We start from the raw sequence: 13,468 nt of genomic DNA on the forward strand, positions 1-13,468 counted from the left end.
ACTATGGGCGAGAAGCGGGGTACACCCTGGACAAGTCGCCAGATTATCGCAGGGCTGACAAGCAACCATTCACACTCACATTCACACCTACAGTCAATGTAGAGCCACCAATTAGCCTAACCTGCATGTCTTTGGACTGTGGGGGAAACCGGAGCACCCGGAGGAAACCCACGCGGACACGGGGAGAACATGCAAACTCCACACAGAAAGGCCCTCGCTGGCCACTGGGCTCGAATCTAGAATCTTCTTGCTGTGAGGCAACAGTGCTAACCACTACACCACCGTGCTGCCCAGAACTAATATATATTTATGATAATATATTTGCTATATTTGCAGTTATTCGTGGAATAACTGTTAATTTTTTTAGCAGTGCGGTTTCCATCAAATCCTGCGCTCTGATTGGCTGGCGAGCAGGTCCGTATCCTATGGTACGAACCCCAGTTATAGACTTCTGGCGACTCGCTCATTCACAACGACAACAAACATAGTAGCATTTTTTGTCAACATTTATCTCTTTTTTTATAAGATTTATTTATAAGATTATCAAAAATCTTATACATTTTTGCCAGCATTTCTAAGGAGAATAGCATTAATTTTACATCATGGACAGCGATAACGACAGTGTTCACAGCGAAAGCGAGTTTTACTACCCTGAGGAAGAAGAAATAAAATAAAACATTTCAGGAGAAAGCTAAAAACCTGTAACTTGCTAACATCGAGCAAAAACATGGCTGAATCCTGAATGACTCAATTTTGTATAAATACAGCAGGGGACTACATAGGCGGCAAAATGTAGTTTTTTTCCTGCCATGGAAGTGCACTTGTATACCGAGGAGGAAGCCATATGCATTACAGCCGTGAATGAGGATTCAAAGTGGCGGCTCGGCTCGGCTCGGTTTTCCCTTTCGGACGCTCTCGTTTTCTGTTAGAATTTGGTAAAGAAAAAAATAAATATATTATTTACCAGCTTAAGGTCGGTCCGTATGGTGAAATATCGTGACCTTGGCCTTGAATACAGTACTTTCAAGACCTCGGTCATGGTATTTCACGATACGGACCTCCCAGCTGGTAAATAACATATATATATTTACAGTTATTCGTGGAATAACTGTTAAATATTTGCCCATCCTTAAACAGAAATAATATAGCAAGGACAATACACCTATTCACGAGTGTTATGTAAGTTTTTACGAATGTCACAGTGATGTAAACTTAATTATACTTTTATTTGAATAGAAATCTTGCATTTATGGTATCTGTTTTCACCTTTAATCATAATAAAATTGATACGTGCATGATTTTTTTTTGTGTGTGTGTTTGTGGAAACATTTTGTGACCTAACTGTTTGCTACAAGAATTTTAACAAATAATACAATGAACAGTAATATCATCAAGAGTCGTAAAAACAATGCCACTCACTAGTTCTGTATGACAAATAATTGTATTTTATTTGTACTCAAGTTGCACAAAAACAATTTTGCAGGATACAGACTTCACAACACACTCTTAAGTGTAGTAAAACGTGCATTGTAACTGATTATCTGAGCTTGCAGGGGCTATTTCTAGGGAACTGAGTAAGGATTTCAGAGCAGATTGAAAATCCCAGCAACAAATGACGATTCAAGCATACCTGAGAGAGAGAAAGAGAAAGAGAGAGACATGGGGAAAACCTTTTCACAAGATCCCAGACCATCACTGCACTAGCTATAGTAAATGGTTCTGAACACGATTACTTCAAGTCTTTAAGCATGACCCTCAACTCTCAGCTCCTCACACTGTTGAGTGGATTCTCTTTAAAACTTGTTTTTTTCTTTTAAAATAATCTGCCAAAATAAATAATCATTGAGGAGCAAATTATGTCTATAATCGGAGATATTTAGCTAAGCTTCAATTCAAAATATGCATAAATGAGGTGTATAGGTTCAGTTTCCTGTATGAGAGAATAGACTATGTAGCGTATGCTACCTTTTCTGCTGCACTTTTGTCATTTTATTGTTCCTGTAATTACTTTTGAATGTTATTCTGTAGCTTGGATAAATAAACTCTTTATAATGTCAAGCATGTATGAGTGGCCACCTGTGAAAACCCATCATATATTACTGTGTCTGAATTCTGGAAATTTGAGTAAAGAGACAACATCAAGGCTCAGGTTTATTTTACTTCAGTTGATGCGACAGAAGCTAACATGGATGATGCTGATCATCAAAGTGAGAACTCATTTCTAATTATAGTAAACCTATAACTTTTTACAATTTGACTAATGTTCTTCATGAAGTAGATTTGTTATGAATGTAGAGCTACAGTCGGTGGGGTGTCTTTCAGTGGAACTGGAAAGGAGTTTCAGTGGCGCTGGTGTTAATGTGACTTTCTCGTTTTTTTTAACTTTGGTAGGTAAAATAGACTTTACACACTTTAATGATGCAACACTATACAATAACTGAAATATATTCAGTTCAGGAAAGTCTGCATTTTTTTTTTTTTTACAACTACAGTACCAGTCAAGTTTGTCTACCCCTACTGATTCATAGGTTTTTCTGTGTTTTGTATTTTCTACATTGTAGAACAATACTCAAGACATCAAAACTATGAAATAACTTCATCTCATTATCTCTAGCCGCTTTATCCTTCTACAGGGTCGCAGGCAAGCTGGAGCCTATCCCAGCTGACTACGGGTGAAAGGCGGGGTACACCCTGGACAAGTCGCCAGGTCATCACAGGGCTGACACATAGACACAGACAACCATTCACACTCACATTCACACCTACGGTCAATTTAGAGTCACCAGTTAACCTAACCTGCATGTCTTTGGACTGTGGGGGAAACCGGAGCACCCGGAGGAAACCCACGTGGACACGGGGAGAACATGCAAACTCCACACAGAAAGGCCCTCGCCGGCCCCGGGGCTCGAACCCAGACCTTCTTGCGGTGAGGCAACAGCGCTAACCACTACACCACCGTGCCGCCCTTATTTTATTTTCATCTCATCTCATCATCTGTAGCCGCTTTATCCTGTTCTACAGGGTCACAGGCAAGCTGGAGCTTATCCCAGCTGACTACGGGCGAAAGGCGGGGTACACCCTGGACAAGTTGCCAGGTCATCACAGGGCTGACACATAGACACAGACAACCATTCACACTCACATTCACACCTACGGTCAATTTAGAGTCACCAGTTAACCTAACCTGCATGTCTTTGGACTGTGGGGGAAACCGGAGCACCCGGAGGAAACCCACGCGGACATGGGGAGAACATGCAAACTCCACACAGAAAGGCCCTCGCTGGCCACGGGGCTCGAACCCAGACCTTCTTGCTGTGAGGCGACAGCGGTAACCACTACACCACTGTGCCGCCCCATGAAATAACTTAAGGAACATATATGGATTTATGTGGTAAGCAAAAAAATGTTTAATATTTTAGATTCTTCAAAGTACCCAGCGTTGACCTTGATGATGCTTTGCACACTATTGGCATTATCTTAAAGGTCATAGGCAATGGTCAGAGTTGAAACGCAGAATATCAACTTTATTGCCTAGAAGAACGACCCAAAAAGCAAATTCAATCTTCCTGGTGTCTAATTTGCACCCTAAAATTGAATAAAACGATTAAAATATACTGTTTTGCCCAATTTCCGAAGGTTTGTTTACATCTCACTTACGCCACTTTCACCGCCAGGGGACCGTCGTCGTGACGTCATTTAAGCCAAACAGACTGGGAGCAGTTCTGTGTTTACTTGCGAACCGAGCACACGTGTACGGACTTTGGTCGTGAGAGGTTGGGTAAAATGTCTGAAAGCGATAGTGATTTTGAAGTAGGAATTCTCCAAATTGAATATCGAGAGGTGAAACCATATATGTATGAACCTATAGCCATTGCGAAGCAATCAGTGAATGTGGCTTACTGGTTTGACCATGCAGCCTCGGAATCGGACAGCGACTCGGCCGACTCTGATCGTGGTGACCCCGGACCTCAACAAGACTCGCGCCCAAATGATTTATCCTGGTAGTTATGAAAAATTCCTACTTTCGTCATAATACTAAATCAGAGCCCTTTTGAAGAATAATTAAACCGCCCTCCCTAGTGGATATAAGTAACAATTACTTGACAGTTCGCCGGTAGGCCACATTAGCCTGCCATCCGTGGCATTATACTATTTATAGCCGACTCTAAGCGAGGAAATATCCCTTTTGTCTCATTTCTACAATGATTGTACAGGATCCCTCAGGATTCTTGACTTGTCAATTGCAAGCAAAAGTAAAAATGTTTACCTCCAATCTTCTCCTTTTTGCTTGAGCGTTGCTGCTCTGTTTCTTCTTTGACTGCTTGATTTTATTTCACATGCACAACCCACTCTCTCCACCTCTTCCAGAAAAAAACAACCCTCTGGCTTCACGCACACAATCCACTCTCTCTGCCTCGTCTCCTCTTCCGGAAAAAGCCAAACCACTCGCTCCGCCTCTTCTCCTCTTTCAGAAAAAGCCAATCCACTCGCTCCACCTCGTCTCCTTTTTCGGAAAAAGCCAACCCTCTCACTCCACCTCTTCTCCTTTTTCGGAAAAAGCCAATCCACTCTCTCTGCCTCTTCTCCTCTCTCGGAAAAAGGTAAAAAACTTCCTCCTGAACCGGTCTCGTTGTTACAGTTCACTGCACAACAATAAGGCATGGTTTTTCTTTGGAAATTCCTGAATGCACGTCTGCACTCAAGCCGAACGGCAATGTAAGGAAACGGAAGTGGACTCAACTCAAGCGGTTTGTTTGGCTTAAATGACGTCACGCACCGAGTGGTCACGAAAATAGCCGAACAGAAATTTGCCGTGATCCGTGCTAACTTATTTTAATTATTACTTATTAACAATACTTCTTGGGACCAGAAGAAAATTACAGAGGGTTTTTTAACATATAAAGTTTCAAATGTGCATAAAATTAAAACCGTTGCCTATGAGCTTTAACCAGCTTCATGAGGTAGTCACCTGAAACGCTTTTCAATTAACAAAAGTTAATTAGTTGCACAAATTAACTTTTGCCTCGTCAAAAGTTAATTAGTGCAATTTCTTGACTTCTTAATGTGTTTGAGATCAAACAGTAAGTAGTAAATAATAAAAATATACTAAATAGCCCTATTCAACACCATAACTGTAGTAATCCATATTATTCTATCCACATTCACTGGATAGGAGCAATCGTGCGCTCTGATTGGCTACTCTACTACTAGGATATCAGCTTATATACCATGAGTAGAGAAAAATTAATTGATGGCACATGTCGCTGAACCAACCGAGTACGGAATAAAAACTCTCCTCGAACCCCCAAAAATACAAAAAAAGCAACAAAAAAAGGGAATAAAAGTATTTGATGGTCAGAACGTATCTTTTTTTATTTTTCAAGAATTACTATTATCGCATTTTTCACAAATTGGTCCTGTCATTTTGCCGGTTTGTTTACATTCTGAGCGGAAATGATTTTGTCGGACGTTTTGTATAAAGCTTTTATTTATCGTCTTTGCAAAAAAATAAAAATAAAAACGCTCTGTTTCTCAAAATCCAGTGACTGTGGATAGAATATAATAGTTATTCCACTCAATCTCGTCGTACATGGCTTATCGCCTACTCCAGGGACGTCACTAGGTTTGAGAGACAGGGGTAGCTTAGCACCCAGAGGAGAAAAGGTATTGTGCGCGCGCAGCGCGCGCCGAACATTTTTCAGAGCACCTAGTAAGGCTGTCAATCAATTCATTATTTCAAGAGCATCACACCTTGGGGACACACTTCCCACCATTTCTATTCTATTTTAAAATTGCTTTCATCATTTAATTGCTTGCTGAAGCAACTTCACCAGCTAAACTACAAAAATGTGAAAAAAAACAATGGTAGGTGTCATGCATTCCTGCGCAAACGAAGCCCGCATCGCGCCTGCTGCAGAATGCCCGCGTAGTTTTTTAAGTCCTACTAGCCTACCACTCGACGTGACGCTTGACACAGAGCCAATGAGGAGGAATCATAACGATATTAATAATATTGCATTAAACAATAAATAAGCAAGCAGAAACTGTTGTTCGGATTAACTTGCGTTCTTGATGGCTCATGCTCAGTGCTTTACTGCCTTTGTTTTTTTTGGGAAAAAAAAATATATATAAATAATTTAAAAAAGGGCAAAAAATATAGGGTGGCTTTGCCATAAGATAGGGTAGCTGGAGCTACCCTAACATGGGTCTGGCGACGTCTATGGCCTACTCGGAGCTACGCGCCTCGTCAGCTATCAGCTCATGTACGACTCGATTTCATACCGTAGAATACCTGTTAATTATGTCAAGAAGCGCTCGACTAAGTAAAGAGAAACAACATCCATCATTACTTTAAGACACGAAGTGACGTTTAATGAATAAAAATAAAGAAAAAACATTGAATTAGAAGGTGTGTCCAAAGTCTTTACTGGTACTGTATACATATAGTAGAAAATGTCAAAGAAATATTGACTATGTATAATATACCTATGTTCTTTATTATTATTTTTTTATTATTATAAAAAGCTATATAAATTATTATAGCCATATAAATTAATATAGTTTTTCGTAACTACCACTGCAGCTTCATATGACTTTACTTTACCCAGCCTACTCCACGGATGCCGCTTTTCCAGCCACTGTGGCACTGACTACTCTGCCAATCCTCATTTAATGTTCTTTACTGCTGTGGGCTCTTTACATCTGCAGCCACCCTGGCATCCTAAACAGGTAGACACATACACACGTATGTAATGAACAGGATTGTGTGCCGTTGCATTGTACTAAGAAATAGATTAATTTTACATGTGTGTGTGTGTGTGTGTGTGTGTGTAATACATTAGCCTTCAGCTACTAATATCCCTAATGAAAGAAAAACACTGTTGTGTTAATCAGAAGAAAAAAATCCATATGAGGCTTCTCAAGACTAAACTCAAGACACCACCACGAGATAACAGGAAAGATATCAGCGAGGCAGCGTTCCTCTATACAAGCAGGACATTTTAGATTGTTCTTTTAAAAAGTATATTTTCTGTCTGTGCTAGGATTTTCTAAACTTGCTTTCTAAACTACCTTTCAAATTCAGAAAACAAGTTAGATTTAGAAGTTATAGTGGAGCTCCGTACTTAAGAGAACATGGTAATGCATTGCCCTGATTTTTTTATGGCTTTTGCGACTGTACGATGTCCGTATATACAAGCGACATACATGAACCACCACAGAGAACCCGATCGTAAGTGCACGGCAACGTATCTCATAAACACTTGACCACCGGATAACGAAATTTGTATCTTTATTTCCATAAGATAGATGGGGTTTTTATCCGGCACTTATTTTTAATTTGCCTTTATAAAAAAAAAAACACATGAGAATATTTACTAACACGTTTTACGGAAAATATTGATGAAGAAAAATACTGTTTTTTTTTCACAGCGGGCAATATATTTTTGCATTGTATACTTTTATACCTGAACGATTTCTTACTCTGCACACTCGTATAAACATAATAACTGTATAATTCAATAGCAATTAAATATCTTTCCTTAGTGTTAGATAATCTAAAATTACCGCGGATTGATATAGATTATTTCTTATGTGCAATAATATTCGATGTTAACTACACTACCGTTCAAAAGTTTGGGGTCACCCAGACAATTTTGTGTTTTCCATGAAAAGTCACACTTTTATTTACCACCATAAGTTGTAAAATGAATAGAAAATATAGTCAAGACATTTTTCTGGCCATTTTGAGCATTTAATCGACCCCACAAATGTGATGCTCCAGAAACTCAATCTGCTCAAAGGAAGGTCAGTTTTATAGCTTCTCTAAAGAGCTCAACTGTTTTCAGCTGTGCTAACATGATTGTACAAGGGTTTTCTAATCATCCATTAGCCTTCTGAGGCAATGAGCAAACACATTGTACCATTAGAACACTGGAGTGAGAGTTGCTGGAAATGGGCCTCTATACACCTATGGAGATATTGCACCAAAAACCAGACATTTGCAGCTAGAATAGTCATTTACCACATTAGCAATGTATAGAGTGGATTTCTGATTAGTTTAAAGTGATCTTCATTGAAAAGAACAGTGCTTTTCTTTCAAAAATAAGGAAATTTCAAAGTGACCCCAAACTTTTGAACGGTAGTGTATAGTAATGCTGTAAAGTGAAAGCGCTGGTTCACTGCTGTCCACCAGGCACCCAGCAGAGTCACACTATAATAACTGTCATGGTGTTGTTTCTGGCGCATGGCATGCGGTGTCAAAGAAAGGAATAAATATGTATTCGTAATTGCGATGCGCATCTCATTATTGGTTTCACTGTCGCAAGACAATGCAGTGATTTATTGGCGTGAAATACACAACATGACACAATTCAATGGTTCATATGCTATAATACTATTATTCTATTCAGGTTGGTTTTGTGCCCTTGCAAATATTTAAATGTTAATGTTAACAAATATATAAATGTACCATTAATACAGTCTGTAACTATTTTGCTTGAACTATTTTTCACCTTTAAGTCATTATTTCCCAAAAGTCTGAAAATGTGTTTATTTAAGAAGAGAAGAAGAAGAAGACCACAACAGTTGCTTTTAAAATGAAATTTTCTTCTCATTTCCTTTACTTTTAAAATTTATTTTACCTCTCAAGGTCTATGAACAATTTGGCAATGTACGTATATACCATTGACTTAGATCATCCTTCAATTTCATAGCAAGACTAACATAAAATGATTTTCAAAATATCTAATATGTCTAATATTTGATGTCTATCATTACCAATACAGTCCTAACAATATTTATGGACAGAAAACTATGCTTGGGGATATTTCTGATGATGTGTGGAAATTTAAAAAAAAAAACGGAGGTCATGTGACAAGGCTTTCCTAATTTACCAGTTCTGCTTCTGTTTCATCATGTTACTCACATATAATGAAAACAATCCCGTAAATGATTTTGATCTGCTTTTCGTACAAATTGGAAATGAGTAATTTTGAGCCAAATGGATCTCATCATGCTAGCGATAGCTGCTAATGAAGAGTTTGTGTGATGCCTACCGGAAGAAGGGGTTTTTAAGGTCCAATGTGTTGCCAGATTTAAAGCCAGACTCATCAATTACAGCTGTGATATGAATGTCATAGCTCTGCCTGTCAAATAGGAAAGATGGTATGAACAATCAGAGAAAACTATCACAGCTGGTGACGAAACTAGGGTAGCTTTAGTACCGTATATACCTCTTGTTAGCAATCAGTAGAACCTGTCCAGAGAGTGTCTGGCCTATTTTGGCAAACAGAGGAGTCTGTAGGAGACATCGGACCTGGTACCAGTGGGACAGTGGCTCATGTGGCGCAGTGGACAGCCACACTGTTGTCCTTTGGAAAACATCATAATGACCAGTTTGTTAGATTAGACTGTAAACCTGAGGGCAAGATCAGTTCACATCAGTTCAGTGTCTTAATTCTCACCTTGATCCTACAAACGCCACATCAAACCAGAACGCAAGTCCATGAACTAGTCCTGACTGCATGAGTTTGAAGACAAAGGGAATTTCCATCCTGTAGAACCAAAGAACCATGCGTTAACATTTTATTTCTAAATACGCTTGAGCACTTATTCTATAATTCTATACCTGTGCAAGTCTTCTTCTTTTGCTTCCATAAAGTTAATGCTGTGTTTTACAGACCTGGCCATCAGAATCTGGGTATCAAACGTATCCTGGAAAAGACAGAACAGCAAAATCATTTTTATAGACACAATAAACAAAAAAAAAGTGAACTAAGTATGTGGAATGTAGAGACAAACCACAATCGGCTGTCTGAAGAACTCATCCATGGCTGCAGGATGGAGTCCACTCAGGTTTACCCCGTAGAAAGAGGTCTGGAGCCTGCAGAAACATTTATTTCAGTGGTTATGATCATAAAGAATACATCACGTCTGTAGAGAGGCGAGTTTAAATGGAAAAAATACAGCTACATACTGTATCTTAGTTCAACTGAGGTATGAAAATGAAGACTGATCAACACTATGTGAGCCACATAAAGCAAACAGAGACACGAAGCTAAGATCTGAAATCCAAGTGAATGGGTCCCAAAATCTTTTGCTCAATAATATAATATAATATAATATAATATAATATAATATAATATAATATAATATAGGGGCGGCACAGTGGTGTAGTGGTTAGCGCTGTCGCCTCACAGCAAGAAGGTCCTGGGTTCGAGCCCCGTGGCCGGCGAGGGCCTTTCTGTGCGGAGTTTGCATGTTCTCCCCGTGTCCGCGTGGGTTTCCTCCGGGTGCTCCGGTTTCCCCCACAGTCCAAAGACATGCAGGTTAGGTTAACTGGTGACTCTAAATTGACCGTAGGTGTGAATGTGAGTGTGAATGGTTGTCTGTGTCTATGTGTCAGCCCTGTGATGACCTGGTGACTTGTCCAGGGTGTACCCCGCCTTTCGCCCGTAGTCAGCTGGGATAGGCTCCAGCTTGCCTGCGACCCTGTAGAAGGATAAAGCGGCTAGAGATAATGAGAATGAGATGATAATATAAAAATATTAGTTCCTTTCTATACTGTGGCTATGTTACTTTCTACTATTTTATCTCATTGGTATCTTTCTATCTTATTTTATATTCTATTTTCTCTGAACTATTTTATGTTCTTTTATTATCATTTTAATGTACAACGCTTTGGGGCAACTCCTGTTGCTTGTTAAATGTGCTCCAGAAATAAAATTGACTTGATACCAATTTATAAAATACTGTACGTTATTACACTAAGAGGGAACAGTCTCAAATCATATGGCATTGGAGAAAAAGAGAAAACTGCAGAGAGAAACTGCAGTCACAAGGTATAGCTCATCAAAACAGACAGACAGCCTGATAGTTTCTAAGCATCCCAAAATTATATTCTCAAAATAACCAAAATTAAAATATAGGATCTCTGTAGCCCAAAGGCAAACACTGTTCATCGTGAAACTGGAAATAGACAGGAAATAGCAGAGCTGAAAGACATACAACTTGGTTAAAGCAGCTCAAAACCCCAAACCTGAAAGTAATGGAAAGAATAATAATATGATCTGATGATTTGTCTTTCACCCCTTGTTCCACATTCAGACACGGTCACGTTCATAGAAAGCCAAAGAATCAGTGGAGCAAAGGAAACCTTTGATGAGAAACAGACTCAGTCATATTTATGAAACTTGTCAGAGTGAGTGTTGACATAATATCACTTCTTGTCTTTATTACATCTTCATGAAGCCAATTCGCAGAAATTGGACAACAGTCTCAGTTACAGTCTCTGTTAAAATATGACAGTTTTTCAGAGTAAAAAAAAAAAAAAAGAGACATGAAAACTAAAAGAGAAAGCAACACCAGGACCATGTGGTTGGTTATGAGAATAAAATATGATGATACACAGATGTAATAGAAAGATAGACAAATAAATAGAGTTATGAATCTGAGCTTTCATGTTAACACTAACATTCCACAGCATATATATATATATATATATATATATATATATATATATATATATATATATATATATATATATACACACAGTGGCATGCAAAAGTTTGGGCACCCTTGCTGAAAATGTCTGTTACTGTGAATAGTTAAGTGAGTAGAAGATGACCTGATCACCAAAAGGCATAAAGGTAAAGAAGAGACATTTCTTTAATATTTTCCACAAGATTACATTTTTATTTCCATCATTTACAGGCGTAAAATACCAAAAAATGAAAAGGACCTGAAGCAAAAGTTTGGGCACCTCACATGGTCAGTACTTAGCAACACCCTCTTTGGCAAGTATCACAGCTTGTAAACACTTTTTGTAGCCAGCTAATAATCTTTCAGTTCTTACCTGGGGGATTTTCGTGCATTCGTCCTTGCAAAAGGCTTCCAGTTCTACAAGTTTCCTGGGCTGTCTTGCATGCACTGCTCTTTTGAGATCTATCCACAGATTTTCAATGATGTTTAGGTCAGGGGACTGTGAGGGCCAGGGCAAAACCTTCAGCTCGTACCTCTTGAGGTATTCCATTGTAGATTTTGAGGTGTGTTTTGGATCATCGTCTTATTGTAGGACCCGTCCTCTCTTTAACTTCAACGTTTTTACAGATGGTGTGATTTTTGCTTCCAGAGTTTGCTGGTATTTATTCGAATCCATGCTTCCCTCGACCAATGAAATGTGCCCTGTGCCACTGGCTGCAACACAACCCCAAAGCATGATCGATCCACACCCATGCTTCAGAGTTGGAGAGGTGTTCTTTTCCTGGAATTTGGCACCCTTTTTTCTCCAAACATACCTTTGCACATCGTGGCCAACAAGTTCTATTTTGATTTCATCAGTCCACTGGACTTGTTTCCAAAATGCATCAGGCTTATTTAGATGTTCATTTGCAAACTTCAGACGCTGAATTTTGTGGCTAGGACGCAGGAACGGTTTTCTTCTGATGACTCTCCCATGAAGTTATATTTGTTCAGGTGTCGCTGCATAGTAGAACAGTGCACCACCACTCCAGGGTCTGCTAAATCCTTCTGAAGGTCTTTGGCAGTCAAACAGGGGTTTTTATTTGCCTTTCTAGCAATCCAACCAGCAGTTCTTTCAGAAAGTTTTCTTCATCTTCCAGACCTCACCTTGATCTCCACCGTTTCTGTTAACTGCCATTTCTTAAGAACATTACAATCTGAGGAAACAGCTACCTGAAAACACTTTGCTATGTTCTTGTAGCCTTCTCCTGCTTTGTGAGCATCAATTATTTTATTATTCAGAATGCGAGGGAGTTGCTTAGAGGAGCCCATGGCTGTTGATTTTAGGGACAAGTTTGAGGAGTCAGAGAATTTATACAGCTTTGAAATCTGCATCATCTGACCTTTCCTAATGAAGAATTTGAACAAGCCACAGCTCAATAAGCTAATTAAGGTCTGGAACCTTGGTAAAAGTTACCTGAGAACTCAAATGTATTGGGGTGCCCAAACTTTCACATGGTGTTCCTTTTCTTTTTTCACTCTCCAATTGTATAATACAAAAATAATACACAAATCTCACAGAAGACGCTGAAAAGAAATGTGTCGTCTTTATCTTTATGCCTTTTGGTGATCAGTTCATCTTCTGCTCACTTACCTATTCACAGTAACAGATATTTTCAGCAAGGGTGCCCAAACTTTTGCATGCCACTGTATATATATATTTTATCATAAAAAATAAACTTTTTTATATTAGTAAGGTATAATACCTTAATACTCAAGTCTACCTTAAACATAGTCAACTTTATGCAATATTTGCCTAATTATGAGATTATAATTAAATCATATTGGCTGACGTTGAGTGGTATATCAGATATAGTCCATTCAGCTAGCATAATTTTGAACGAGTCGAAGACGAGTTGTTATTATTATTATTATTATTATTATTATTATTATTATTATTATTACGGGCGGCACGGTCGTGTAGTGGTTAGCGCTGTCGCCTCACAGC

The 13,468-nt window shown here is 38.9% G+C and overlaps 1 protein-coding gene across 5 annotated transcripts in view; it reads right to left on the reverse strand.

Annotated features, from left to right (window-relative positions):
- Positions 1–1,422: 1,422 nt before the first annotated feature.
- The window catches only part of carm1l (coactivator-associated arginine methyltransferase 1, like), a 37,143-nt gene continuing 25,097 nt past the window's right edge, over positions 1,423–13,468 (reverse strand). For 3 of the 5 annotated variants that reach the window (XM_060909685.1, XM_060909684.1, XM_060909683.1), the window contains exons 8-13: positions 9,802–9,883; positions 9,629–9,714; positions 9,465–9,554; positions 9,234–9,371; positions 9,057–9,146; positions 1,423–1,630 (exon numbers count right to left, since the gene is read on the reverse strand). In XM_060909685.1, the coding sequence (XP_060765668.1) occupies positions 1,621–1,630; positions 9,057–9,146; positions 9,234–9,371; positions 9,465–9,554; positions 9,629–9,714; positions 9,802–9,883 (496 nt within the window). In that variant the 3' untranslated portion in view covers positions 1,423–1,620. Of the gene's footprint in view, positions 1,631–9,052; positions 9,147–9,233; positions 9,372–9,464; positions 9,555–9,628; positions 9,715–9,801; positions 9,884–13,468 lie in introns of those variants that run through there. The other 2 variants (XM_060909687.1, XM_060909686.1) reach the window with 2 other exon arrangements.

Source organism: Neoarius graeffei, chromosome 25 (genome assembly GCF_027579695.1).
Source record: "Neoarius graeffei isolate fNeoGra1 chromosome 25, fNeoGra1.pri, whole genome shotgun sequence".
NCBI lineage: Eukaryota > Metazoa > Chordata > Actinopteri > Siluriformes > Ariidae > Neoarius > Neoarius graeffei.